The sequence below is a fragment of the Oculina patagonica genome, chromosome 13 (genome assembly GCF_052425735.1).
Source record: "Oculina patagonica isolate OP01 chromosome 13, crgOcupat, whole genome shotgun sequence".
Taxonomy (NCBI): domain Eukaryota; kingdom Metazoa; phylum Cnidaria; class Anthozoa; order Scleractinia; family Oculinidae; genus Oculina; species Oculina patagonica.
In genome coordinates this window covers 11,173,717-11,198,204 of record NC_135770.1, presented here as the reverse complement: position 1 = coordinate 11,198,204, position 24,488 = coordinate 11,173,717, and the positions used below count along the sequence as shown (strand labels likewise).

Genomic DNA, 24,488 nt, shown 5'->3' with positions numbered 1-24,488 from the left:
ATTGAATCATCTTCAGTTCTACTAATTGAGCTTATTTTGTTTTACTGAAACTGGAAAGCTAATGGTGATTTAAGTTATTGCAAAGCAGTAAACATGTATGCATCTAGGAGGTGTATTGAATTTCCGTAATTGGCAAAAAACAAAAATTAACTTTATCTTCCATTCAGTTCTTACCTGTTGGCAAATCAATTTTTGAATTTGTTTTCCCATTTGCAGCCTTTCAAACTTCACTCAAACAAACTTCCAATAAAATCATTACCATTGTGAATAAAATCAGGAATTATTTTTTTACTGCAGTAGCGTTAACTGTGGTAGGATCACAATACAGTTCTTTATGCAAATATTTCATCTCCTGCAAACAAGTTTATTTCTGGCACTGTTGCCTGGCTTGGTGAGGTTTCCAGTCTTCTCTCTTTTCTATGTGTTGAATGTCTTTCCACCAGAGGTGAGAAATGTGGCACAACTTGCTCTGCAGAGAAAAAAAATCAAATTTAAATCTTTCATTGTTATGGTTTATTTATGTACATATCTTTTCCTTAGCAATAACATGAAAATGGCAAGAAGACATCTGTTCTAGTCTATGCCATGTCTTTTAGGTATTGAAAGGGGTTCCTTTTTTCATTAAAAGGTACAATTTCTGTCAAAATGGCATATACAGGGAAAGGAGTTGGAGCTTGGGGTGGAGCCTCCCTGTATAAAACGTTTTAGTCCCCCCTCCCCTCACAACCAGGACATAACAAATCAAGCTGACTAAGAAATCAAATTCCTTAGATCAAGTAGCAGCCATGTAACTCTAATCATTAACCTAGGTTTTTGGGAGCTTGTTAACCATGCTGCCCTGTCTTAGGGGAGACAAGTCCACCATTAATTATAGTAAGGAAATACTTGATTGTACCTTTCTGTGGAGTTGAAGAAACATTTGCACTGCTGGGAGTTGCTGGTTGTGGTGTTGGTGGGGCTGAAATCGATGGTACCACAGGGGTGGGTGAGAAAAGGCTTTGGTTAACAGGATATGGCAACCTTGTGCTAGTGTCCCTTCCTGTGAAAGATAAAAAAATGTATGAAAAAATTACTTCAAATGCTAATAATACTGTAGCTATGATTTTTTTTGAGAATATAAAAATATGATGGAGTAGTTTGTAACAAGTAACCAACTTGTGAACAGGAAATATGTCAAATTATTTGGCAATATTATTATTTTTTTGGAATTTTCTTTAGGAAGCCTCTCAGCAAAAAAATTATGTGTTACTGGCCCTGTACCTCTACTTGACAAAAGTTGTTCAATTATTTTTTTTTTTGGTGAGGGAGGGGGAGGGGTGGAGGACTTAATTTTACCATGTGGGTTGTGTTTCACACAAAATTAAATTAAGCTTCTTATTCATGGGTGCAGATGCCTGACGAATTTAATTTCTAAGATACTGAATTGCAACTCGAAAAGCCTGTTTTATGCTTACCATTGCGGAGAAGACCACTTCTTGGATGTCTGTTGTCAATATCAGGCACTAATGGCACTGGTGATTGGGTAGCCTGTGGCCTCGTCGGCATCAGGAATGGTGAATTGGGTACATGATGATATAGGAACGGAGAATGAGGGTAACTTATTGGTGCAGTCATCCCAGCTGGCATTCAGAATAGTTAATTACCTATGTTTGCAAAAGGAAACATTTTTAAAACAGTAAACGATTGAGTTTCAAAGACTTCATAAGGCAATTAGTTTACTCGCCTACTATAAGCTTACGGTTCGAGTTCCCACAGCGTTTCTCCGTTCTCCAAAACTTTTGTCTATAAGCTTATAAATGCAATTTAAGAGCCTTAGATATACACTTGTAAATAATGTAAATAATTATAGTCCCTAGACTGCGACTTTGGCAACACTTATGCAGGAAGGCGCTCTCCGCTCTGTCCGTTCAGAACAAGAACTTCACTTTTGTCAATTTTGTGAATGCGGAAAAAACGGGGCAATGGCATGTTACATAGAACTCTGAAATTTCCTAGTGTTTTGACCAAACTTTATCCTTTGCAGAACATTCACACTAATGTTACCTTTTTGAAGCTTTTGCAGTTTTAAATGACCGAAGAATCTTGAATTTCTTGTCATTCACTGCGCTAAATTCCTCGTTTCTTCTCTCTGGAAAAATCTCATTTGGTTCCCCGCTCTTTTTTCCCGCCATTATAGTCGGTAAAGGCCGGGAATAAGATCGGAAAATTTTAACCAATCAAAATATTAGGCCAAGTAATCGTACACTAGTCGGATATTGTCGGATGAAATCGGAATTCCCTGCCAGTGCTTTCGCGGTCAAAACAACCAAAATGGCGGATTGTAAATGGCGATTTTGTTGCGGATGAGGTCGGTTTTAGAGGCTCCCGTTAACCACAGGTAAATTATTTTCAGGGTACAATTGATAACCTAGCTTAAGATGTTTAGCCGTTGTCCAGGCAAAGGCAAACAGAAGGCTAATGACTAAACATATACAAATAAAAGGTTTATGTCATAGTTAGCAAATGCTTACACTCACGTTTACAGCAGCAGGCTGCAGTAGATTTCTTCAAAGATCTTCGGTGTGGATTTCAAAAGTACGCTGCGTACAGGAGTACGAACGAATTAAGACGGTGTGTCTTAACTAGCGTTCAGATAATTTACCTTGAGGGGCCCTAACAACATATGATGTTGCTGTTATAGGTCAAATTCGTTTTTAGGCAATTGTTTTGGTAAATTTTCACTAAGCTTTAGTTTAGGAAGCTTCTCAATCCCCACTCCTCCATTTCAATGTTGTCAATGCTGTCGTGTTTTGAAAACAAAGCCTGGCAAACCGCAAGTCCAAAAAAACAACACTGAGTAGGGGGAGAGGGGATAAAAAATTTTTCAGGTTGACACAGATTACCAGGTTGGAAACATACCTAAAAACCAATATGACCTATGACATAAATTTGCCACATAGAATATTTGCGGAAAACATGTTGAACTTTTGGCAGGGAGCATGCTTCCAGGCCTCCCCTCCCCTCTCCTTTGCTGTTTCCCATTCACAAAACTCACTTCGAGAGCACTGCTGAGAAATAACCTGAGATAATTGTCAAGAATTTACCGGCCTTTACCTTCAGGTAATATGATATAGCTTCAGAACTTCTGGATACCACACAAGCCACTCATAATGAATTCAAAGACCCGCAAAGCAAGTAAATCTGGAGGCATGAGGAGTAGAGATAGTACTCTGTTTGGAACAACAAAAAAGAACACCATAGCAACATACTCAAAGAATCGCCCAGTTCAGATTGCCAAGAACTGCCACTTTCTTACACCAGATACACCTGAAGACTGGATCTCATATTCCAATGAGACAAACTCAAAGCAAGGCACAAGCAGGAAAAGTATTTATTCATATAATTTGTGTTGGTCCAGATAATATGCATAACCCTCCCACGGAAGGTTTTTTGATTTGAATCCACCCCGCCCCCCCCTCCAGTTTAGCTCCATACCTTCCTTAATTAAAATGTTGGCTTTTGTAAGCCCCTCCCCTCAGAATCACCAATGACCTTCCTTGGGGTAGGTATGGATAATATATTTTCTGTAACTGCACATTGTATATACTGAATATTGAGTGAAAACACTGCTAAACTATTCAATAACAAACTGCTCCAAATGGGATTAGAAAAAAAAGGTTGTTGTCACCGACCAAAAAATTTAAAAAAAATGGGCGTTTCAGTGGGGTCAGCACCTTCTTGTGGTAGGGGCAGTTTACATGTCACTATAACCCCTTGAGCTATGTTGGTTCTCTTTCCTTTCCGGCCCTTTTTAAAAAAAAAAAAATTTTTATATAAATAGGATTAGGGATAATTTAGATTTAGTTATTTTCCTTTTCAGTGTGGTTTTCTGTTTATATTTTCTGTCCTCCAGTTTTGATGTTGACAAATCACATAACATGCACTCCACAAAACACTTTTATGCAGGAAAGATTGTTCAAACCCTTGATTAACTTTTAATTTTGGGTTTGTGTTAATCGGCGCCTAGCGTCCAATGGCGCGAAAAGGATCGATGATGATGATGTTAATCGGCTTTCAAACAACCAAGTATGCTCTGTTACGGTCACCGTACCCATGTTAAACAGGTCGAAGTGTAGAGACCAGACAAAGAGTGATCCCACTGGTCCTCCAGATTGAAGGCTGAATGTGTGCTGGGCTAATGACCCTGTCCAATAAAAAGCCTGCTGTTAGAGAAACCAGAAACGCTGATGATGATTTAATGAGAAAAGCATATTTCTCTAAACAAGAATTCTAGCCTGTGTAGCAGTCATTTCTTTTAAAGAACAAGAGATACATTGTAATTTGGGGCACAGGTTCCAAGGTCTTCATGCATCTCTTGCACTTTCATAAAGGTAACAGCTATACCTGACGTGCTAAATAATATTGTTTTTGTACAATTAACAGGTTCCATGTTACAGAACACCCCTTCAGTAAGACGTGGCTCCAGTCTCGCTCTCAGGAATATCAGTAATATCCCTTTTAAGAAGACTCTGGGTGGAACACCATGTGCACAGGCTAACCAACAATCAAGACTGTCAAGTAAGGGATTTTGTAAGTTACATTTTATTTTTTTAATTTCTTTCCATGAGATGTGAGTGGTGACGGAAAGGGAAATAGAGGTCTAAAGGGCCAGAGTACAGGAACGGGGAGAAAAAAGGATAGGAAGAAGATTCCCAAGGTAACATTAACCATGAAAACAGGAAAAAATTGCAACATTGTTACAGTTTAAATTGCAACAAAGGTACTGAAAGATTGGAATCCAGGAGTCACAGGAAGTTTGGCTTCCCCCCCAACCCCCCCCCCCCCAGCCTCTCCTCTGGAGTGATGGTTGCAGCATGGTGGAATCTGGATCAGGCGGTCCAGGCTTGACCTCTGGCCAGGATCATTGCTTTGTGTTCTTGCCTTGGGCAGAAGACTTAACTCCCATAATGCCTTTCTCGACCCAGGTGTAAAAATGGGTAATGTTCACTAACCAGGGAATTTAATGCTGGGGACCAACCCTGTAACAGACCAGCATCTCATCCAGGGGGGAGTAAAAATATACTTTTGTCTCTTAATGCTACAGAAACGAGGATAAACTCTGGCCTGATCATCCACTAGCCTCGAACAGACTTTACTTTTTACACATTCAAGCCATGTAAGGACAATCCATTGTCGTCTTCTGTTAGAGAGGCATTTAGAATGGTTTTGAATGGCCAATTAATTCAAACAAAGTGATACATATCTTATTTCATACATTTCATTGTTACAGACAGGAGACTTAATCCAGGTGGCTTATTACCCACTAAAGTAAGCGCCAGTGATGATAAAGAATGCAAAATATACCAAACAGAGTTACAGAGGTATTTAGCCTTTACAATTTATATTATTGAATGTTTTTTGTATTGTGCAGGGTTTATTTATTGGGATATGTGCTCCGTTTTGTTAATGTTTTCCTTTTTTAAAATAAATTGTTTGTATTTTTTCTCTTTCAGGAATAACAACTCCAAGAAAACATCATCAAAGAAATCAAAAGTTCTAGTGCCTACAACTACGTATTCTACTAAGTCAATGTCTTGCTGCTCAGTATGCCGCAATGTGACATGTAGTCATGGACATTCACTTTCTACCATCAAATCCATGTCATTATGCCACTCTTTACCAGGCGGAGACATTTTAGATGACTTGAGCTTGGATGATGTGGGCGGGAATGACGAGTCACAAGTTTTACAGCCTCACAATTCAACCCTTGTTGAAGAGGACTGCAATGTGGAGCTTAAAGACATAATACCTCATGATCTATCTGCCATACTGGGTGAGAATTGATTCACTTGTTACCGTTAAGAGCTTATTGCAGTTTTCAGTGATATGCAAACTCTGAAATTCAATCCTCAACCAACGGTATACGCTTTTTGCTGCTGTCAATCATCTTAGCTGACCTCTCGGTAAACAGAAGCTCATTTCAACCAGGTCAAAAGGTCATGTCCGTCAGTGATTGTGATTGGTAAATTTTGATCCATTTTGTTTGTTTCTGTTTTTTATGGTTCATTGGCTGTCGCCATAATTATGATTGAAGGAAGCAAAAAGTGCAATCATCAGTTGGATTTTGAATTTCAGAGTTTGCATATCACTGAAAACCGTAATAAGGTATAAAGTAATAATAGGAACAGTATTGCTACTCCTGATGGAATGCTAGTTGATTGCAAGCTACCCCCAACCCGTAATTTAGCATTCTTTTTGGTTTTCCTGACAATTCACCTCAGCCCCTAACTAGGGAGGGAGAGGGGAGGATACTCCCTATAGTGGACTATACTGGGTGGCTCCGCCCAAAAGGGTACCTTTTTCAGGCGGTGGGTATGTAAACAGGGATTTCATAAGTTGAAGCACACAAAAGTGTAGGGAGAACTGTTTTAGGTATTTAGAAGGACCTTTTAACTACCTAGAATAGACCCACCAAACAAGTTATTCATCAAAGTATTTTCAGGGGTACTTATCCCTTCTGTTGGTATGTGAAAGGGTGACCATTTTCTATTGGATTTAGGGTATACAGGAGGGTTACAGAATGGTATATGAAAGGGTAAGGGCTTAGAACTTGGGGCAGAGCCTCCCCATAAAAAAAATGGAGTGCCTCCTCTCTCATGCCCACAATCTGCTAGATCAGGAGACTGTTGTTTATCTTGGCTTTTTCTCTTAACCTAGCATGACTGGAGACATAACTGGGGAAGGGGTGGGGATTTCCCAAATGGTATAGTTCTAGGGCTCGTAATTTAAGACTAACGGTAGCCAACTAGCCAAAGATATTTTTTGGAGCGAAAAAAAAAAAAACTACTATAATTAAGGTTTTGGCTACCAGGTTTAGCATTTTTTGTCCTACTAGACACTTTGGCTAGTGAAAAACTCGGGGGGAAAAGTCAACAGTTCTTGATATAAATCAATATGTCTGACTAGTGAAATATTACTTTTGGCTAGTAAAATCTGACGTGTCACTAGCCAATAAACCAGTGAGTTAAAAAGCCCGGCACCTAATTCAGCGGTTAGTCTCGCAAGCCTCCCTGGTATAGCTCTAAGTGCTCATAATTTAAGCCTCCAAGCTACTTCACAACAGTAAAGGATCCTAGTCCCACCTGGTATTTTGAAGCAGGTTGCCCAAGTGATTTGTACACCATTTCTTATCTAGCCAATCGTGTCAACATGATTACATAGCAGGGATATCCAGTAGATATTATGGCAATGTTTTGAAATTGCCTCCACCCCCTTTTTTTCAGAAGAGCCAGTGGAGGATGAACAGTCTGAACCTCCCAAAAAGAGTAAAATAGACACAGAAATTTACAAGATATATCAAGGAGAGGTATGCTGAATGGTTGTTCAACTTTGAAAATCTGTTTCTTTTTTTGGGGGGGGGGGTTTTTTTTCCCTTTTTTTTTTTTTTTTAATTTTTTTCGATTTTTTTTTTTTTTGCGCCCCCCCCCTTCCGGGGTTTTTCCCCCCCGGTGTATTTTAATATTAGTGTTGCCGCCCAAAAAAAAAAAAAAAAAAAAAAAATAAAAAAAAATTAAAATTTTTTTTTTTTTTATAGAGAGATTCCCATCCAAATAAAAAAAAAAATTTTTTTTTTTTTCTATTTTAAGCCAGGGGGCAAAATTTTTCTGTGAAAAAAGAGAGGCGGCCCCCCTGGCCTAAAGTATCTAGGGAGAACACTGCTGTTATTCCAGAAAGGTTCATAGGAAATTTACCATGCTTTAAATAAATGTACTCTTAAAACAAATTTTCTATAAATTTGTCTCCAAAGTTTTGTCTCTCTTTTGTGCAATTCATGCCTTCTCTAGATGTACTGCCAGTTTCTGCAGATATCTTTATGACTTCGATTCCTGGTAATAAAAAATACTGTCCATAACGGGAATAAACATTCACCAACTTAACCTTCAATGTTTTGTATGTGTTAAAAATTGACTCATTTAACATACTGTTGCTGCAACAATGTTGTATAAAAGTTGTCGTTCGCTTTCTTTTACGATGGTTTATGAATTGAAAACATTACCAACAATATTGTTAGACGTACAATAATTATTATTGGGTTTTTTTCAGAAGGCATCCAGTTCTGCATGCTATCCCAGATGCAGTACCCGTACTGATCTAGGACTAAAAATCCAATCCTTGGATTCAGCAGCGGTATGTTACCTGGTTAGGGACCCACCTCTGTAAAATATCTGATCTCAGTTGTTGTTAAGGTAGATAATGCTATCCCGAGATAAAATGCTATCCAGTGGAAAAGTGTTAACAAAATGAATTGGTCTTTCCACTGGACAGTGATTTAGCCTGGGCCAGGGATGACGTTGTCCATCCTTGAACAACCAGGGCTTGTCAAGTTCACGAAAAAAGTTCCAAAGAAAGCACTGCAGTCGACTGCTTTATCACAGAATTTGCATTTTGCTTATTCACACATGCTTTTGCTGTTGTTAATCTAATAAAACTAATTAATAATGTTATGTCTTGGTTGTGATTTTAAAGAAGAAGTAGGAGGATGTAGGGACTTTTCTTCTTTAGTGTGTACAGGCCTTTAGTCATTCATCTTGTCATTGTTACTGTGCTGTTTTTTTTTTTATCAACAGCTTGATGTTTCTCCGATAACAGCCAATGCGAAGATATGTGTCATCCCTGTTGAGATCAAATCCACAGACCTGAAAAAGGTTAGCGGTTTAATAGCATTGCACCATTATACCTCTTATTGAGAGGTATCCTTTGGTAGTGTGTCCACTGCCGGCCCTTGGCGTGTTGTTGCACAATAATATTTACGAATTCTATTAATGCTGGTTGTATGATGTTTTAGATTGTTTACCAAGAATTGAATACAATTGAAGCAGATGAACCTGATATCACTCCTGAGGCCGTCTCCAACAAAGTATGTATCAATTTTCGTACTCTTGTACATTTAAAAGTCATCCTTCGAACAACCGGGCCCAGGCGTGGCCCTTCTTTAGTGCTAAGTTTTGAAACTCCAAAATTGCTCAAACTAAATGAGAATCATTTGCTAATTGATTAACACATTTATTTGACGTTTTGGCAAAATTTTATTATCATTTTGCACTTTGAATCTGTTTATGATATGAGTCATTTTGATGCATTTTTGGCCTATTTGTTGTAATAATATTTTTTTTTCTTTTTTCTTCTTAAGGAATGTACTAATGCTGCAGTTGAACCCAAACAAAAGAGAAAGCTGGCATACTGCGGGGACAAGGATAAAGTACCAGACTGCATTCTGTTGGATATAATGAATAACAAAAAGCGACCAGTAAAGTCACTTTTCAAACAAGATAACAGTTCTCGGTGTTGTTTGTCAAATTTGCCAGTTGATATTCTCATTCATGAATCCAATCACCACAGATTACAATAAATTTATTATAATAAGTTACAATCCATATGAACTCTTCATCTTGTGGATTTGGTCTTGAGCAAAGAATTCAGAAGAGCATAATTACAACTTCAAATAATTCAAATTTAACAGAGAATGTTACTTGTCATTTACAAGCTATTTATTATCAAAATAAAACTGAATATAATATTATATTGAATTGTTTAACTTTGGTGATTCTGCTTTTGTTGCGTAAGGTTAAATTGTCCTCGTTAATAGTCCTAAAGTTTGTGAAGTTCAACAAGTCAAACTCCATGCAAATTTGCAGGGACAGAATTTCCTCAAAATTCATGTTGCACGAGCTAAAAATTATCAGCACACACGGGGGGTCATGTCACTGGTACACAAGTGGAACAAAGAGCAGTGTTCGTCACAGCTGGTTTTGGCCGGCATGGGAGCCAATTGGTTAACTTTAACGTTTTGGAGCTTGCTTTGGCTAGACTGTCCAAATTTATGGCAAAACAACTCATCTGTTAAAAAATTAAAAAATATGCATGTTAAAAAATACATATAATACGAAATTGTTAAAAAAATTTTCAAGGTACACCCTTGACATAAAGCAGGCTGACTAAACAAATATTTTAACAGCTTTTATTTTCCTTTTTTTTGGTTTGTTGCACACAACGGTTTTTTCTCTATGCTTTCTGTGCAGTAGCCTGTTCTGGGTGTACATTATGTCAACTGGGGGTCAGGACAAAAAAACAAGATTAGTGCCAAGAACGGTAGGTCGGAAAAAAAGGGGGGGGGCTTGCTCCGAATTTCTTGTCAATTATTTTTCAATTGCTGATTTAATGCAAAGTCAAATGATGATAACCATTGTGAAAGAACCACAAAGTCAATTAGCAAATACTCCAAGCATTAGACTAGCTCTATTGGTAGCCAAATGGGCGGCGCACCCCTCCGTTCCCTCTTCTCCCCTTCCCCTCTTCCTCCCTCCCCTTCCCCTCGCAGGCTACTCTATTGGAGAAGTGTGGATTTTTCTGTTTGAATCTCTTTACGTCTCAGGGAGTGAAGGAAGAAAATTTAACTTGGAGTGTAGAATAGTAAAGGCCAGTTTACACGTTCCTATTTGTCAAAAAAAAAAAACGTTACTATTTGTCAGCCTGATTTGCTCCAAGCAAATCTACATGCTGTGATTCATCCGCAGGCTTTTCTATGCCTATTCAAATTAAAAGGATGAAAATCGGCCCCATTTCTAAAATCTGTGACACTGCAACAAATTTTTAAGAAATCGGGCTGATTTTACATGTAAAATGCGCACTCATTTTCTTATCAAATCTGGGCAGAATCAGGCCGAAAAATCATAACGTGCAAACCGGCGGTAAGATTTGAGAATGAAATTTATTGCCGCCACCCCTTTAACCAGAATGCAACTGAATGGTTTGAAGGTTTCATGCTTCCTAAAAATATACAGTCTTGGAGGTTATCCTTATGAGATGGAAAACAGTAAAATTTACTATTCCAAATGCTACTCCTTTCCGTATTCAATCCAGTGATTGTGGTAGCATCAAAATAATTATTCAAGCTTTTGCAACTTGCACTATTATTAGTTATAAAGGAAAACACTTCACCAAGAACTTGAAGTAACTACATGTACAATAGGATACATGTATTTGGAGTCTATGGATTTTGAAGAGAAACCAAAATGTAATATCTAAAACTTCAATTTTTACAGAAATTAATAATATACAGTAAAAAGTTTTTGGAAAAACAACAACAATGCTTTGACAGTTAAAATAATCCAGCTTTGTTGATGAGCCAGCAGTAGATGAAATTGTGAGTTGCTTCCAAGTTGTCAATGTTTCCAGGTTTACAACGTAGCACTTACAAACATGTAAGCTTATCACATTTGAAGGCTACCAAATACCAAGTTGTAATCTACTAGCTTTGTTGTTGAGCCAGAGGTTCATGTAGTTGTGAGTCTTGCTTCCAACTACATCACTAAATTAGTCTGCACTGTACATACTATATACAACTGTATAAGCACAAGCTGCTTACACAATCAATGGGATCCAAGTTTCAGTCAAGTCCTTTCACTTCTTTCCATTAAATTTTTTGTTGCCTGTTGGCTTGGCAAAGAAAGAAGGATCCAGTTGATCCAAGGGGACCCCTTTGGTAGCAAAGAGCCTCTGAGCCCTCTGTTGTAATGTCCCTCCACACTTAAGCCCTCTAGTCATTAACTCCTCCTTTAAACAGTCCAATCCCAGAGATTCAAGTTCCTCTGCTGAAGTGTAGTTATCAAGGCGAAACTCCACCTAAAAAGACAATAAATTAATTAATAACTAATCTGACTACATGAAACAAACTAGTAGTAAATCACAGATTGAATAACTGCTGAAGTCCCAATGTGGTGCTTTTTCGGAGAATTCAGTATAACTACATTTAAGAAACCATTTCAAAGCAACTTTAAAACAGCCTCATCAAAAGCAATGTTCTCAGGTTCAAAATACAGTCGAAGCTCTCGATTAAGCGGACACCCTCGGGACCCGAAAAAAGTGTCCGTAACTGGAGCTGGCCGCTTACAAGAATGGTTCTCGTAAGCGGCCACTTGAGGTGTAATGGATATAGCCGCTTACGGGAGCTTGCCCAGCTAACAATAACCTGACGGACGTGGATGACGACAAAACAAGTACTAATATGGCACTGTAATTACTGTTAAATCATTGTGTTCAACGGCGATGTGAAGTTGACTGTTAAAAACAAGATATAGATGTTGGTAACAGCATTTTCAATGGGGTGTCCGCTTACGGGAGCTTAAAAACAAAGGAAAAAGTCCAAGTCGTAATCTCTGAAAGTGTCCGCGGCCGCTTACGGGAATGTCCGTTTACGAGAATGTAAAAATACAGAGTTTGTATGTGAGTTAAAAACGGGGTTTCAAACAAGGCGGCCGTAAGCAGAGCTGTCCGCTTACGAGAGTGTCCGTTAAGAGAGCTTCGACTGTAATATTCCGCAAAGATCTGATGCTTTTTAATATTATAACCAATGAGACCAGACACTTCACTGTTTCTTGCTCGCAATTTAAGTGACATTTTGTTTAAGTGCTGTGCCAGAAGAGACAAATGGTGACAATCAAATTAAAGAAGCTACTGCAATTTACTGTAAAATTTTGTACATAGAAAATACACCATTAACTGATTAAAAGAAAAGATTTCTTTGTTGCATCCAAATTTTAAATAAGCACCACCCTTGAATAAGTGCCACATTTGAGGTGCAAAAAATTTAATAAATTATAATAATTAATGTCATTATATTTCATGTCACTGTGTACATGTACATGTAGTTCCATAAAATATCCACACCTCCCCCATGAAAGGGATTTTTTATTAGAACCCCCACCCCTCTGGAAATTCCAATTAAACTTCACACATTTTCTTTAAGTTTGTTGGTCTTCTTAAACCTCCTTTCCCCAGGAATTTCCAATTCTTTCTGTGGGGGAGTACAGACATTTATTTTTCTGAAACTACACATCACAATGTTTACATCCTACCTTTTCTAGAGACTGTCTCTCAGTGACTTGCTCACCAGCAAGGCCAGTTTTGTCAGTGTGTTCTGTTCCTTGACTAGTTACTTGTAACAATGCATCTTTTTCCTGAATGTCTTCTGTACATGTAGTTCTATCTCTTCTGTGATCATCTTTGTCAGTATCCGTTTCTGATGCCTGCGTGCATGACATTGCCTGAATCTCCATGTCTGTAGTTGTCTTTCCCTGTTCCTCTGTGTCTGTTTGTAATGTCGGTGCAGCCGTTTTAGTGACCTCTGTCTCCATATCCACCTGATCTCTGTCCTCAAGTGCCTGAAGAGACCTTGATGGCTCACATCTAGTGCTGGAAAATGATGTATCAGTTGAAGTGCTGGCACAGCTGCTTGCTGCAGCCTTGCTGTCTCTTTCGAAGGGAGCAAATTCATCATCATCATCTTCATCACTGTCTGGCAGCTCGTCCATTCCTAACCTGAACACAAAGATAAATTTGTTTATTAGCAGGTTTATTACTCTAACTTCAACTTACAACAGTTTTCCCTTTTGAGGTTTAACATACCGGTACCAATTATTAAGGAGCCGTGCCTTGACCTCCCTTCCTCTTCCAAACATATAACCTTTTCACTTGAAAGGACATACATGTATGTCCTACTAAGATACGGCATCTTGGTCGGAGAAAAAAAAAAGTTGTGGTCGAACATGACCAAAAACAAAAGGCCATTTACAAGTTATCACTTATGATTAATGATCAAATATTGTCTGGAGATCATGTCTGACCACAATTCGGATTTTGTTGGACATGAGCAAATTTTGGTCGGCCAATGTCCGATGACCCACTGTTATTTGCAGCCCTGCAGTACTGTGTAACTGTCGGAAATCGTGTGTTTTTATAATCAAAGCCTTTTAACGCGTCTATGATTGTTTAGTTGACCGGAAACGGACACGCATCGAATCTGTCATCGTTAGTATCTGTAATCTGTAATCTGTAGCCAATCGAAGAAAGCTTTGTACGATTAGTTGATCTTTTGTTCTAGGAACAGTGACAGTGTTGTAATCGAACTCGGGACCTTGTGTGAGAAATATATATCTGTTTTAAAAACTTCTATTCGTGAGCGAGTGATCTTTAGCGGGACTTTATCGGGAAAACCCATTGTGTTGCAAGGCAATTATCTTATTCCCAACACAAAGTGGCACCTCCGACGGGACATGTGAGCGGAAAACAAAGAAACAAAACCAGAGAATCAAACAAGAGGATCGAACAACAGGACAACAATGGAGAAATTGACCTCGGACCTGGACGTTCAACTAAAACTACTGGCATTTACTCAAGGGAAGACCAAAGGGATTGTCGACAAAGGAAACAGGGAAGCAATAGAACGGCATCGGGATGCTCTCCGATCAATTGTGAAGAAGGTCGGCAGCGTGAAAACACAAATTGAAGAAGCGAAATTGGAGAGCGGCGTCGCTGTTGACGAGCTAACTAAATGGAGCGACGGAGTTGAAGCACAACAAGAAAAGGCTGACGAGGAAATCACGTATTTATCGGAAACACTTGTTCAAATCAATTATAAAACAAGTTTGCAAGCGAAGAAATGCGAAGAGGAGCTGGCCGAGAGAGATCGAGACAAACAACTGCAATTTGAGCGCGCACAGCTAGAACAGAAGCTGGAATTTGAGAAGAAGATAGAAGAAGCGAAGAAGAGTCAAAATAGTCAAGTTGCGGCGTCGCCGGCTCCAGGGAAAAGTGCTAAACTGCCGAAGCTGGTAATCACTAAGTTTAGAGGCGAGCTAACAGATTGGCCCCGGTTCTGGAGTCAGTTCGAAGCCGAGATTGACAAGGCAGAAATAGCTGGCGTGACGAAGTACTCCTACTTGAAGGAACTCGTAGACCCGAAGATACGAACGGAAATCGACGGTTTGCCCTATTCATCAGAGGGATATGAGCGCGCGAAAAACATCCTGACAAGGAAGTATGGCCAAACAAGCGAGGTCGTGAACGCGTACGTGGAAAACATCATGTCCTTGCCAACAATTGGTGGAACACAGCCAGCCAGAATACACGATTTCTACGAGAAGCTTCTTTTCAATGTGCAATCGTTAGAAACAATGGGGAAACTGCGAGAGGTGACTGGATACGTGCGGATGACTATTGACAAGCTGCCAGGGATAAGAGGGGATCTTGTGCGAACAGACGATTCTTGGCGAGAGTGGAAATTCCCAAAGTTAGTGGATGAACTCCGGAAATGGACAGAAAGAAACCCGATCCAATTTAAGCAAAACGACAAGCCCTGGCGTGACAAGAATTTTCACAATGACAAGCCCTGGCGTGACAAGAATTTTCAAGCCCAACAGCAGAGAGATGGCCGAAATCGGGGATGCGTTTACTGTGAAAAACAGGATCACAGATCGGTTGACTGCAAATCGGTAACCACCGTCGACGATCGTAGAAAAGTGCTTAGCAACAAACGCCTATGTTTTAATTGCACCGGAACCAAGCACAGAGCTGACGATTGCAAGAGCCTTTCCTTGTGCCAGATTTGTCAGAGAAAGCATCACACCTCTATCTGCAACAGCTTGAGCGTTAGTAACCAGTTAATGACAGCGACTTCAGTGGAAAGACCAAATGTGATCTATCCGGTCGTCGTAGTGGAAGTGCTGGGAGTCAAGTGTCGTGCGTTGCTAGACACCGGTGCCGGGAGTTCGTATGCTTCAGCAGCGTTACTTGATCGCTTAAAGATCCGTCCTCATCAGCGAGAAGTGCGACAGATCGAAATGATGATGGGAGTGGTTACTAAGCCTGTGGAGATTTTCAAGGTCCAGATAAGTTCACTGAAGGGCGATTTCCTCCTCGAAACGGACGTGACCTTGGTAAACAAAAAGCAGCTGCTATCCCTGGAAAACCCTCGCTACCAGCAGGTCCTAGAAAGGTACGACCACTTAAAGGGAGTGAAGATGGACGATATGGACACAAAAGATTTCCTTCCAGTGCACCTTATCTTGGGAGTGTGTGACTATACCAAGATCAAGACTGAGACCGCACCACTTATTGGAGCCGCGAACGAGCCTATCGCCGAGAAAACCAAGTTTGGATGGACTATTATTTCACCAGGCAAGGAAGTAGATCTGTCTCCAATGTTCCTGACACAAACATCAACGGTAGATTACGACAACTTATGCAGACTGGATGTACTTGGACTCGCGGATTCTGCAACTGGTGACCAAGACGAGGTGTATTCAGAGTTCAAAGAGAAACTTAGCCGAGACGAAGAGGGTTGGTACGAAACTAGCCTTCCATGGAAGGGGAATCACCCATCTCTACCAAGCAACGAAGCAGGAAGTCTGCGCAGGCTAACCGGCCTCGTAAAGAAGTTACGCAGCCAAGATATGATAGAGCGCTACGATCAAGTAATCCAAGAGCAAATCAAGGCCGGGATAGTCGAGAGAGTGAGCGGGCCTGCAACTGGGCAGCGCGAGTTTTACATTCCTCACAAGGCGGTAGTACGCGACACAGCAGAAACCACTAAGCTTCGAGTGGTCTATGACGCGTCAGCACGGGCCCACTCTGGCGCACCCTCGCTAAATGAGTGTCTGAATCCTGGTCCACCTCTTCAGAACAAGCTCTGGAGTGTCCTAGTTCGTTCTCGATTTCATCCAGTTGCAGTCGCGGGGGACATCAAACAAGCTTTCCTCCAAGTCCGAATCAAAGTGCAAGACCGCGATGCACTAAGATTTCATTGGTTGAAGGACCCAAGCAGTCAAACCGTGGAGACGTTGAGGTTTACCAGAGCCCTCTTCGGCCTCACATCATCACCTTTCCTCCTGGGAGGAGTCATTCAGCACCTGTTGGAGAGTTGCAGACAAGACTACCCGGACATTGTCAGCGAGATCGAACGAAGCTTGTACGTAGACGACCTGATCAGTGGTGGCCCTACAAGTGAAAAGGCAAAAGAAATCAAATCAGCTTCTCAGAGCATATTCGCCAAGGGCACCTTCGAGTTGCATAAATGGCATTCGAATGTGAAAGAGTTGGAATCGACCGTTTCAGAGCCAGGCGCGGTCGAGGAAGAAACATACGCGAAAGAGCAGTTGAACGTCCCTAGAAGAGAAGGAGCTACCCTGCTTGGTTTGCCATGGAACAAGGAAAACGATACTGTCGGCGTGAGTTTCCCACAAGAGAAGGCTGATCCTAGCAAACGGGGAATCCTAAGCAAGGTGGCGAGAATCTATGACCCGCTGGGATTGGCCTCTCCTATCTCATTGGGCGGTAAACTCCTCTACCGTGACGTGTGTGACGCCAAGCTAAACTGGGATACAACGCTACCAAGCAAGTTGATGCAGAGCTGGGTCCGATGGGAGGAGCGACTTCCCGAGCAGCTTACAGTCCCGAGGTCTTTAGCAGCCTATCAAGAGGACATTCAGCGAATCGAGTTACACGCCTTTGGTGATGCCAGTGGTAAGGGCGTGGTCGCGGCTGTGTATGCTGTAGTCGTTCAAGAGACAGGTGTCAATCAGGGGCTTGTGGCAGCGAGAGCGAGACTCTCCAAAAAGGGACTGACGATCCCTCGGCTAGAATTGGTGTCTGGACATATGGCGGTGAATCTTTTAGCAAACGTGGCCTCAGCCCTGGATGGATTTCCCGTAATGGAAAAGTGCTGCTGGCTCGATAGCACCGTTGCCCTGCACTGGATCAGATCCCCAGGCACATATAAGCAGTTTGTGAGTAACAGAGTTGAGAAAATACAAGCACATTCGGAAGTGATCTGGAGGCACGTAGGGACCTCAGAGAACCCTGCTGACCTGGGAAGCCGTGGTGGAGAAGTGACAAGTCATCCCTCTTGGTGTAACGGACCGACGTGGTTGAAGAACAAAGCGTGCTGGCCTCCAGATATTGTGACCAAGGCATCAGACGAATCAATGGCAGAAGTGAAAGCAATGCGAGATGTTTTTGCTGTGGCGATAGCAAGTACAGATGAGCTAGACTCCCTTCTTGAGAAGCATACCTACTGGAAGACGATGAGAATCTGTGCGTGGATAATGCGGTTCGTCCACAACATCCGTTCAAGGAAGACAGGAAGACTCAAGGGACCCTTGACAACTGAAGAAACTAACAAAGCAAGAATCTTTTGGGTGAAAAGAGTCCAGACCAGAGCCACAGCGGATAAGCATTATCAAGAAGATCGGTTGCAACTGAATCTACAACCAAACCAAGACGGCATATTGGAATGTCGAGGCAGAATCCAAGGGCATTTTCCGGTGTATTTGCCCGATAGTCAGCGCTTCACAGAGAAGCTCATAACACAATCTCATCTCGGAACGCTCCATGGGGGAGTTGTCAGTACCATGGCAAAGGTTCGAGAGCTGTACTGGGTCCCACGCCTTAGACGATTGACTAAAAGAATTGTGAAAAGTTGCCACGGCTGTCGGCGGTTTCAAGCACAAGCATTTTCATCCCCGCCCCAAGGAGACCTCCCAAAGGATCGGACGGAAGGTCAGACGCCCTTTCAAGTCGTCGGCGTCGATTACGCGGGACCGTTGAAGTACCGTAAGAACGCGAAGACAGAGGGAAAGGCTTACGTGTTGCTGTACGCCTGTAGCCTGACACGAGCTTTGTTCTTGGATTTGTTGCCCAACTTGGAAACTAAAGAATTCCTCGCGAGTTTCAAGAACTTCATCGCTCGACGCGGGAGACCGGAAAAGGTGTATTCCGACAACGGAAGAACCTTCGTTGGTGCCGCCCAGTGGATCAAACAAGTGATGCAAGATGAGAAGTTCCAGAATTTCCTCGCCTACGAAGGGATCCAGTGGCAGTTTAATTTGAGTCGTGCACCTTGGTGGGGAGGACAATTCGAGAGAATGGTGGGACTTGTCAAGGGAGCTCTTCACAAGTGTATTGGAAACGGTCTGCCAAACATGCTACCAGAGTTAGAACCTTATCGCATCCAGGAACATGACCTGCGGAAGAGAGCTAAGTATCTGAGGAAGTGCAAGGATACGCTATGGTCACGCTGGACAAGAGAGTATCTCCGCGGTCTGAGAGAGAGACACCGGCTGAAGCACAGTGGAGAAGTGACCTATCCATCCAAGGGAGAAGTCGTTATCATTAAGTCAGAAGAGAAGAACCGAGCACAGTGGAAGTTGGGAGTCGTTGAAGACCTAATCACCGGGCGTGACGGCGTGATTCGTGGGGCGAAGCTCAAAACTGGAAAGTCGCATGTGGAGCGCCCAATTCAGCATTTGTATCCTCTTGAGTTAAGCTGTGACAAACCAGTACAGACCCCACGGGACACCCTGAATGCAGACGCACCAGTCTACAGGCCGCGAAGGGATGCCGCAGCAGCAGCTAGATTTCGTATTCAGGATATTAACGAGAATGAACAATGAACAATGCATATATTTGATGATCGTGACTGATTTTCCAAATGTTTAAGTTTTGTGGACATTTGCTGTCTCGAAGCAAATGGGGGGAGGGTGTCGGAAATCGTGTGTTTTTATAATCAAAGCCTTTTAACGCGTCTATGATTGTTTAGTTGACCGGAAACGGACACGCATCGAATCTGTCATCGTTAGTATCTGTAATCTGTAATCTGTAGCCAATCGAAGAAAGCTTTGTACGATTAGTTGATCTTTTGTTCTAGGAACAGTGACAGTGTTGTAATCGAACTCGGGACCTTGTGTGAGAAATATATATCTGTTTTAAAAACTTCTATTCGTGAGCGAGTGATCTTTAGCGGGACTTTATCGGGAAAACCCATTGTGTTGCAAGGCAATTATCTTATTCCCAACATAACTTACCACATTCGACTTTTCTTGCCTCCTCTTGAAGTTGTCGGTTCATCTGGATGAACTCTTTTTCCAGCTGTTTTCTCTGTAGAGCTTGATGCACCTGACGATGCTGAACTACCAGCTGCTTTAAGTCCTGCACCGATAACGAATTAAATCAATTCAATAAAGGAGCAAATCCAAGCAAATAATTATATGGAATAATAAGCTACAATAAAAAATGCTTTTTGTAACACCATTCAACTGGTCTTTAGTATAGTGTGGTGGTATTGAATGAAGATTGTGGTTGTAATACTTTTATACCCTTTGTTTTGATGTAAATACTTTTGTAAATACTAAACTTTTAATCGTGGAGCACCTGTAAACTAGCTAACAGCTAAGTGTGTACTTTTTTTCCACGTTAAATAAAGTATGTATGTATGTATGTATGTATGTTGATTTTGTTTGAAATGTTACATTAATAGTGAATTCCACAACAGGACTTACTTATACATGTACACGTATACATACCGGTAGCTCAGGATGGTGAGGTAAGATTAGTAGGTTAACATTAGGTTACGGAAAACTGCAAACTGTTCAAGATAGCAGCAACCTCCAGATAGTGGCCAGGGTCCTGCTGTGTTACAGTTTTGATAAAGTTCAGGTCTCAAAATAACGGCCGGTCAACGGACAATGTCCAGCCAAAATGACGATTTGTCCGGACAAAATTTTGGTTCGTGGTGCTTCGTAATTGTCAAAGACAGTTCCGGTAAACGTTTGCTCGTACTGTACAAAAAAAAAAATGGTCTCTGTGTCCGGCGTCTACAGATTGAAACGATAACTCTCAATATCTTTTATTCTAGCCAAGTAAGGCTACTTCCGCAGATATTTATGATTAAAAGTACTTTGCCGTAAGTGTACATTTCAGCAGCTCAATCAGGCACCGCATAGAATGGGCTTCTCGTTGTAGGCGATGTTGAAAACTTGGAGATCCATGATTTTTAAAACGCATAGTGATGTAGGCTTTTTCCCTAATATCTTGGCAGTCTTGGAGAAAAAGAACTTTTAAAAGAGGGCATCTTATAGGAAGCTCGACTCAAATCCAAATAGCGCAAGCACCCAATCTTCAAAGTGTTTTAGCTTATGAGGCGAAATTTTTGGCAGAATAGGCTATTGCTTCAAAGTAAATACCATTTTGACCGGTCAAAAACAAGACATGACCGAGCAAAAATTGATTTGGCCGGTCAACATGACCGTCAGTATCCAAAAATTATTTTGAGCCCTGAAGTTTTGGCCAGCGTGTCTCACCTTGTTGCAGTGCATCTTCTATTCTCTCAGAATTCTGCTGAATGTGCTGTGTGTACGATTGATCATCAAATGTGTGTTTTGGCATTGCTCTTCTCTTTGCCAATCTCTCCTGTTTCTTTTGTTCTTTTTCACGCTCTCTCTCGGCTTGTTTAGAAACCCATTCAGCGATCCTACACGTAGTCAAATAAAAGGAAGATCCACTTAAGCAATTTTATATTAAACAAGAAACTTCAAGCAGTTTATAATCGTGCGGTTAATGTCTGACCACCTCTTTCAGTTCTTTGGCTAGAAAGGTACGGCGCCACACAGTAAAAATTTTTTTACAATAGCAGTCACTTGAGAAACACACAAGTCGTGTTTGCGTGAGTCACAAAGTGTGCATGAGATGAATTTTCTTCATGTCATCTCTTGCCTGGCCGGATAAATTCCTGCTTACGCATTCAAATATTTATTTTGTTCCGAATGTTGAATAAAATAAACCCAGACCGGTTCGTGAATGGCATTAAAAAGAAGTCCATTTTATGCCAAAAATAAAGAGTAGACTAAGACCATCCCATTGTATTTCTCTGTTAAGCATTGTCCGACGAGCTTTTGCAGGTATAAATAGAGCATACCTGACTGTGCAAGTCACTTATACTTGCTACGAGCCAAACGCTTGAATAACACAAAATAAATATTTCACACAAACAGAGCACAGAGTATTCATGAATATTTTTAAGATGGGTGAATGATTAGCTACATAACTACAGAACCAGCTGCACACGGTTATTAACACTAATAGTACATGTAGCTGTTGTGGTTCAGTTTTACCCTTGGTATAATTTGGTATTTTTATTTGTTCTAGTCATTCTCATCCCCAGAGCCACTTGCCCTTCTCAGCCAGCTGAGACCATGACCTTTTCCATGACTTTTCAAAGTTTTCCATGACCTAAATTTGACCCTTTTTCTTGGAAATTTTAAAAAATTATTTTGATTTTTGGTACATTTTTACTTTTTTCTTTACAAAAAAAAATCGGCCTGGAAATTATTTTGTATAATCAATATTACCATTTTTTATGACATTCCATGACCCAAACTTAAATTCCATGACTTTCCAGGCCTGGAAAATGAAATTCTTAAAATTTCATGACTTTCCAGGTTTTCCATGACCTGTACAAACCCTGTCTGTGCTTTTTTCCAACAACCCTTTTTCAAAACAGCTGTATACCAAATACCGTGAAATTCTGGTTATAAGCCCTGGGCTTATACAACTTTGTAAGGGGTTTTGGGTGGGCTTATACACCTTATTCATAAATGGCGGAATGCGTGTAAGAGTTTGAGTCGAGTACATGAAAGCGAGGCGAGTGAGGCTTCGACTTCGAACCAAAACAAAGAAAAGTATGGTGAATTGAAGTAGTATTTGTTTATTCTTGAAATATCCTGTCAGTTAGAAAGCGATTCTTAGGTTTTGATGACTGCCATTGGAATCTCTGGTCTGGCAACTGCATATATGATCGTATAGATGCGAAGTCAACACAAATCATGGAAAAATTTCGTCGCAAAACCGCATCGATCTTCTTAATCTCCCTACTGCCTTCTTGTGCACAGTTGTTATCCGTATTTTATACTACAGTTTCGTTTAATGGAAGACTTTGTAAGCTAGCAAAAAGGCAGAGGATATAGATATTATAGAGACTATAGCGATTTTGCACGCCTCTGGATATGGAAAGTAAAAAAATCGCCATACATTGTGCGACTAGCGACTACGCAGACAGGTTAAAAATATTTCAGCCCAATCTAACGTTTTACAAAACTTTCACCCACTAACCTCAGCATTCGAACCCGAGCATTCAACAAATATATACACAATTTAAGAATCACAAATGGATCAGTATATATGGACAAAAAAATAGCACAAAAATTTTCCATGATTGGTGTTGAATTCGAAACCATACGGCCATATCTGCAGTTGACAAACCAGAGATTCCAGTGGCAGTCATCAAAACCTAAGAATCGCTTTCTAACCGACGAGACATTTCAAGAATTAACAAATACTACTTCAATTCAACATACTGAATAACCAGAATTTTATGGTAATCCAAGTTGACACATCCTTACTTTTTCTCATCATTGATGTCCCTCATTCGTCTTCCACTCAAGTCTCTGCATGCTTCTCTGTTCGTTGTCTTTTCTATCTGGGCACCAAGAGCTCGCAGCATGGAACCAAACCCTCCCTTTCCACCTGGGAGAAGCAGCGTTGCATAACATACATCTCCAGCTCGGAGGTGAAGTTTGCTATCCTCGGTGACAAGGTGGCCATTATGGATCACAGACAGCTCTTCTGTTGGTATACCCTGTCATTAAACATTGAAATTAATTAAAGCCAAAGAAAGGTGAAGTTCAGTGTTGCTACAACATGTACATACTGTTATGTCGCTAAGGGCTGGCTGCCAAATAATTTCACCTGCTGAAAAAGCCAGGTGGGCTTGTTGTTGAGCTGGCTTTAAGTTAGTGTTTCCTCAGCTCCAGGCATAACTAATCGATGATCAATGACATCAATGAAATCAATGAGTAATCAATAGGTAATCAGTTGATTAGTCATTGATTATTGCCGATGATCAATGAGTCACGATGATGATTGATGATCAATTGCACGCCACAGGCAACCAGTGCTCTTTGGTTTGCTAGCCTAGATAATCCTGACACTGCCTATTGCTCGCCAACATTAAGCGATGACATCATCGCTTAAAAAATAAAATATACTAAGATGGCCATACGGTGTGGATCCAATTTCATATCCTCATGACATGTAATTGTTCAGATGTCCCTGTATAGAAAGCTTACTTTCATCTTTAAACCTGGAAGCACAAAACTGCCTTGTAGGAACCTCGCGATCTGTGAGATTTCATTAGGAATATGTCTAAACTTTTACTTCAGTCCTTGGCATGTAATTGGCCAACTTGTACAGTTTTATCATAATTTTCAGCTTTAATCCCTTTCTAAAAACAGTTAGTGTCTAGATCCGATGATTCACGTTTTAAAATACAATACTTCACCGGTTTAACGATATACATGTCTACATAAAAACAAAGTAGTGTACTATTTCAATGGGCAGCTATTATTCGAAAAAACCCAGATCGTAATACATTGAAATGATGTATCTTTGCCCTAAAATTATCAATAAAACTTACCCCACAATATTCCGATGCTACCTTTTTCAGTTGCCTTCCATTTTCAACCAAACAATCGTCTAAATGTAAGCAATGAAGTCCTCGATGAAAAGTGTACAAGAACGCAGACATCTTGAAAATTTTTGACAGCGCGTTGATTTGTGGGTAATGTGCTTGACCGTGTGAACTCTGGGGACCATTGTGCAATTTATTCCCCGCTAGGGAGGTGAAAGGGTACTCGGCAACTTTTAGGTTTTTGGCTAACGTTAGCATATTATTTTCAACAATCTTCGGGCTTATTTAAATCAAAAAAGACAATAGGCCTTATCACGGTTTTCGACGCCATCTTGACGAGTGAGCAACGCGGGTAGAAATTACGGTGTTTGTA

General features: G+C 40.7%; 4 protein-coding genes across 7 annotated transcripts; 2 read left to right on the top strand and 2 right to left on the bottom strand.

The window, feature by feature from the left end:
- Window positions 1–138: 138 nt before the first annotated feature.
- On the bottom strand, window positions 139–2,164 carry LOC144637199 (uncharacterized). The gene is made up of 4 exons (XM_078496332.1): window positions 2,044–2,164; window positions 1,455–1,643; window positions 896–1,039; window positions 139–469 (listed from the first exon to the last, which is right to left on the bottom strand). The coding sequence occupies exons 2-4, from the start codon at window positions 1,624–1,626 to the stop codon at window positions 333–335; spliced, it is 453 nt and encodes a 150-aa protein (XP_078352458.1). The 5' UTR covers window positions 1,627–1,643; window positions 2,044–2,164; the 3' UTR covers window positions 139–332.
- Window positions 2,087–9,559, top strand: LOC144637198 (uncharacterized). 4 transcript variants are annotated; one of them, XM_078496329.1, is made up of 10 exons: window positions 2,087–2,377; window positions 3,114–3,366; window positions 4,423–4,569; window positions 5,270–5,360; window positions 5,493–5,812; window positions 7,263–7,345; window positions 8,083–8,166; window positions 8,607–8,684; window positions 8,825–8,896; window positions 9,170–9,559. In XM_078496329.1, the coding sequence occupies exons 2-10, from the start codon at window positions 3,150–3,152 to the stop codon at window positions 9,386–9,388; spliced, it is 1,311 nt and encodes a 436-aa protein (XP_078352455.1). In that variant the 5' UTR covers window positions 2,087–2,377; window positions 3,114–3,149; the 3' UTR covers window positions 9,389–9,559. The 4 variants fall into 4 exon arrangements, with proteins under 4 accessions (XP_078352455.1, XP_078352456.1, XP_078352454.1 ...); XM_078496330.1 differs by having other exon boundaries at window positions 2,088–2,377; window positions 3,100–3,366; window positions 8,086–8,166; XM_078496328.1 differs by having other exon boundaries at window positions 2,088–2,377; window positions 3,100–3,366.
- An 808-nt stretch (window positions 9,560–10,367) lies between these two features.
- LOC144636130 (splicing regulator SDE2-like) lies at window positions 10,368–24,258 on the bottom strand. Its single transcript, XM_078495262.1, has 6 exons — window positions 24,122–24,258; window positions 23,049–23,284; window positions 20,952–21,121; window positions 19,677–19,800; window positions 12,894–13,356; window positions 10,368–11,661 (listed from the first exon to the last, which is right to left on the bottom strand). Exons 1-6 carry the CDS (start codon window positions 24,230–24,232, stop codon window positions 11,440–11,442), a joined length of 1,326 nt encoding a protein of 441 aa, XP_078351388.1. The 5' UTR covers window positions 24,233–24,258; the 3' UTR covers window positions 10,368–11,439.
- On the top strand, window positions 13,759–19,680 carry LOC144636129 (uncharacterized). Its single transcript, XM_078495261.1, has one exon. The coding sequence runs from the start codon at window positions 14,157–14,159 to the stop codon at window positions 19,263–19,265; it is 5,109 nt and encodes a 1,702-aa protein (XP_078351387.1). The 5' UTR covers window positions 13,759–14,156; the 3' UTR covers window positions 19,266–19,680.
- Window positions 24,259–24,488: the final 230 nt, after the last annotated feature.

Bases quoted from the DNA above. Each gene is read 5' to 3' on its own strand.
- LOC144637198 (XM_078496329.1), top strand. From the start codon at position 3,150: ATGAATTCAAAGACCCGCAAAGCAAGTAAATCTGGAGGCATGAGGAGT. The intron at 4,570-5,269 runs GTAAGTTACATT...TCATTGTTACAG, and splicing joins ACTGTCAAGTAAGGGATTTT to ACAGGAGACTTAATCCAGGT. The intron at 8,685-8,824 runs GTTAGCGGTTTA...ATGATGTTTTAG, and splicing joins AATCCACAGACCTGAAAAAG to ATTGTTTACCAAGAATTGAA.
- LOC144636129 (XM_078495261.1), top strand. From the start codon at position 14,157: ATGGAGAAATTGACCTCGGACCTGGACGTTCAACTAAAACTACTGGCA.
- LOC144637199 (XM_078496332.1), bottom strand. From the start codon at position 1,626: ATGCCAGCTGGGATGACTGCACCAATAAGTTACCCTCATTCTCCGTTC. The intron at 1,040-1,454 runs GTAAGCATAAAA...TATCTTTCACAG, and splicing joins AAGTGGTCTTCTCCGCAATG to GAAGGGACACTAGCACAAGG. The intron at 470-895 runs GTACAATCAAGT...TTTTCTCTGCAG, and splicing joins TTCTTCAACTCCACAGAAAG to AGCAAGTTGTGCCACATTTC.
- LOC144636130 (XM_078495262.1), bottom strand. From the start codon at position 24,232: ATGTCTGCGTTCTTGTACACTTTTCATCGAGGACTTCATTGCTTACAT. The intron at 19,801-20,951 runs GTGAGACACGCT...TTATCGGTGCAG, and splicing joins AGAAGATGCACTGCAACAAG to GACTTAAAGCAGCTGGTAGT. The intron at 11,662-12,893 runs GTAGGATGTAAA...TTGTCTTTTTAG, and splicing joins AGAGACAGTCTCTAGAAAAG to GTGGAGTTTCGCCTTGATAA.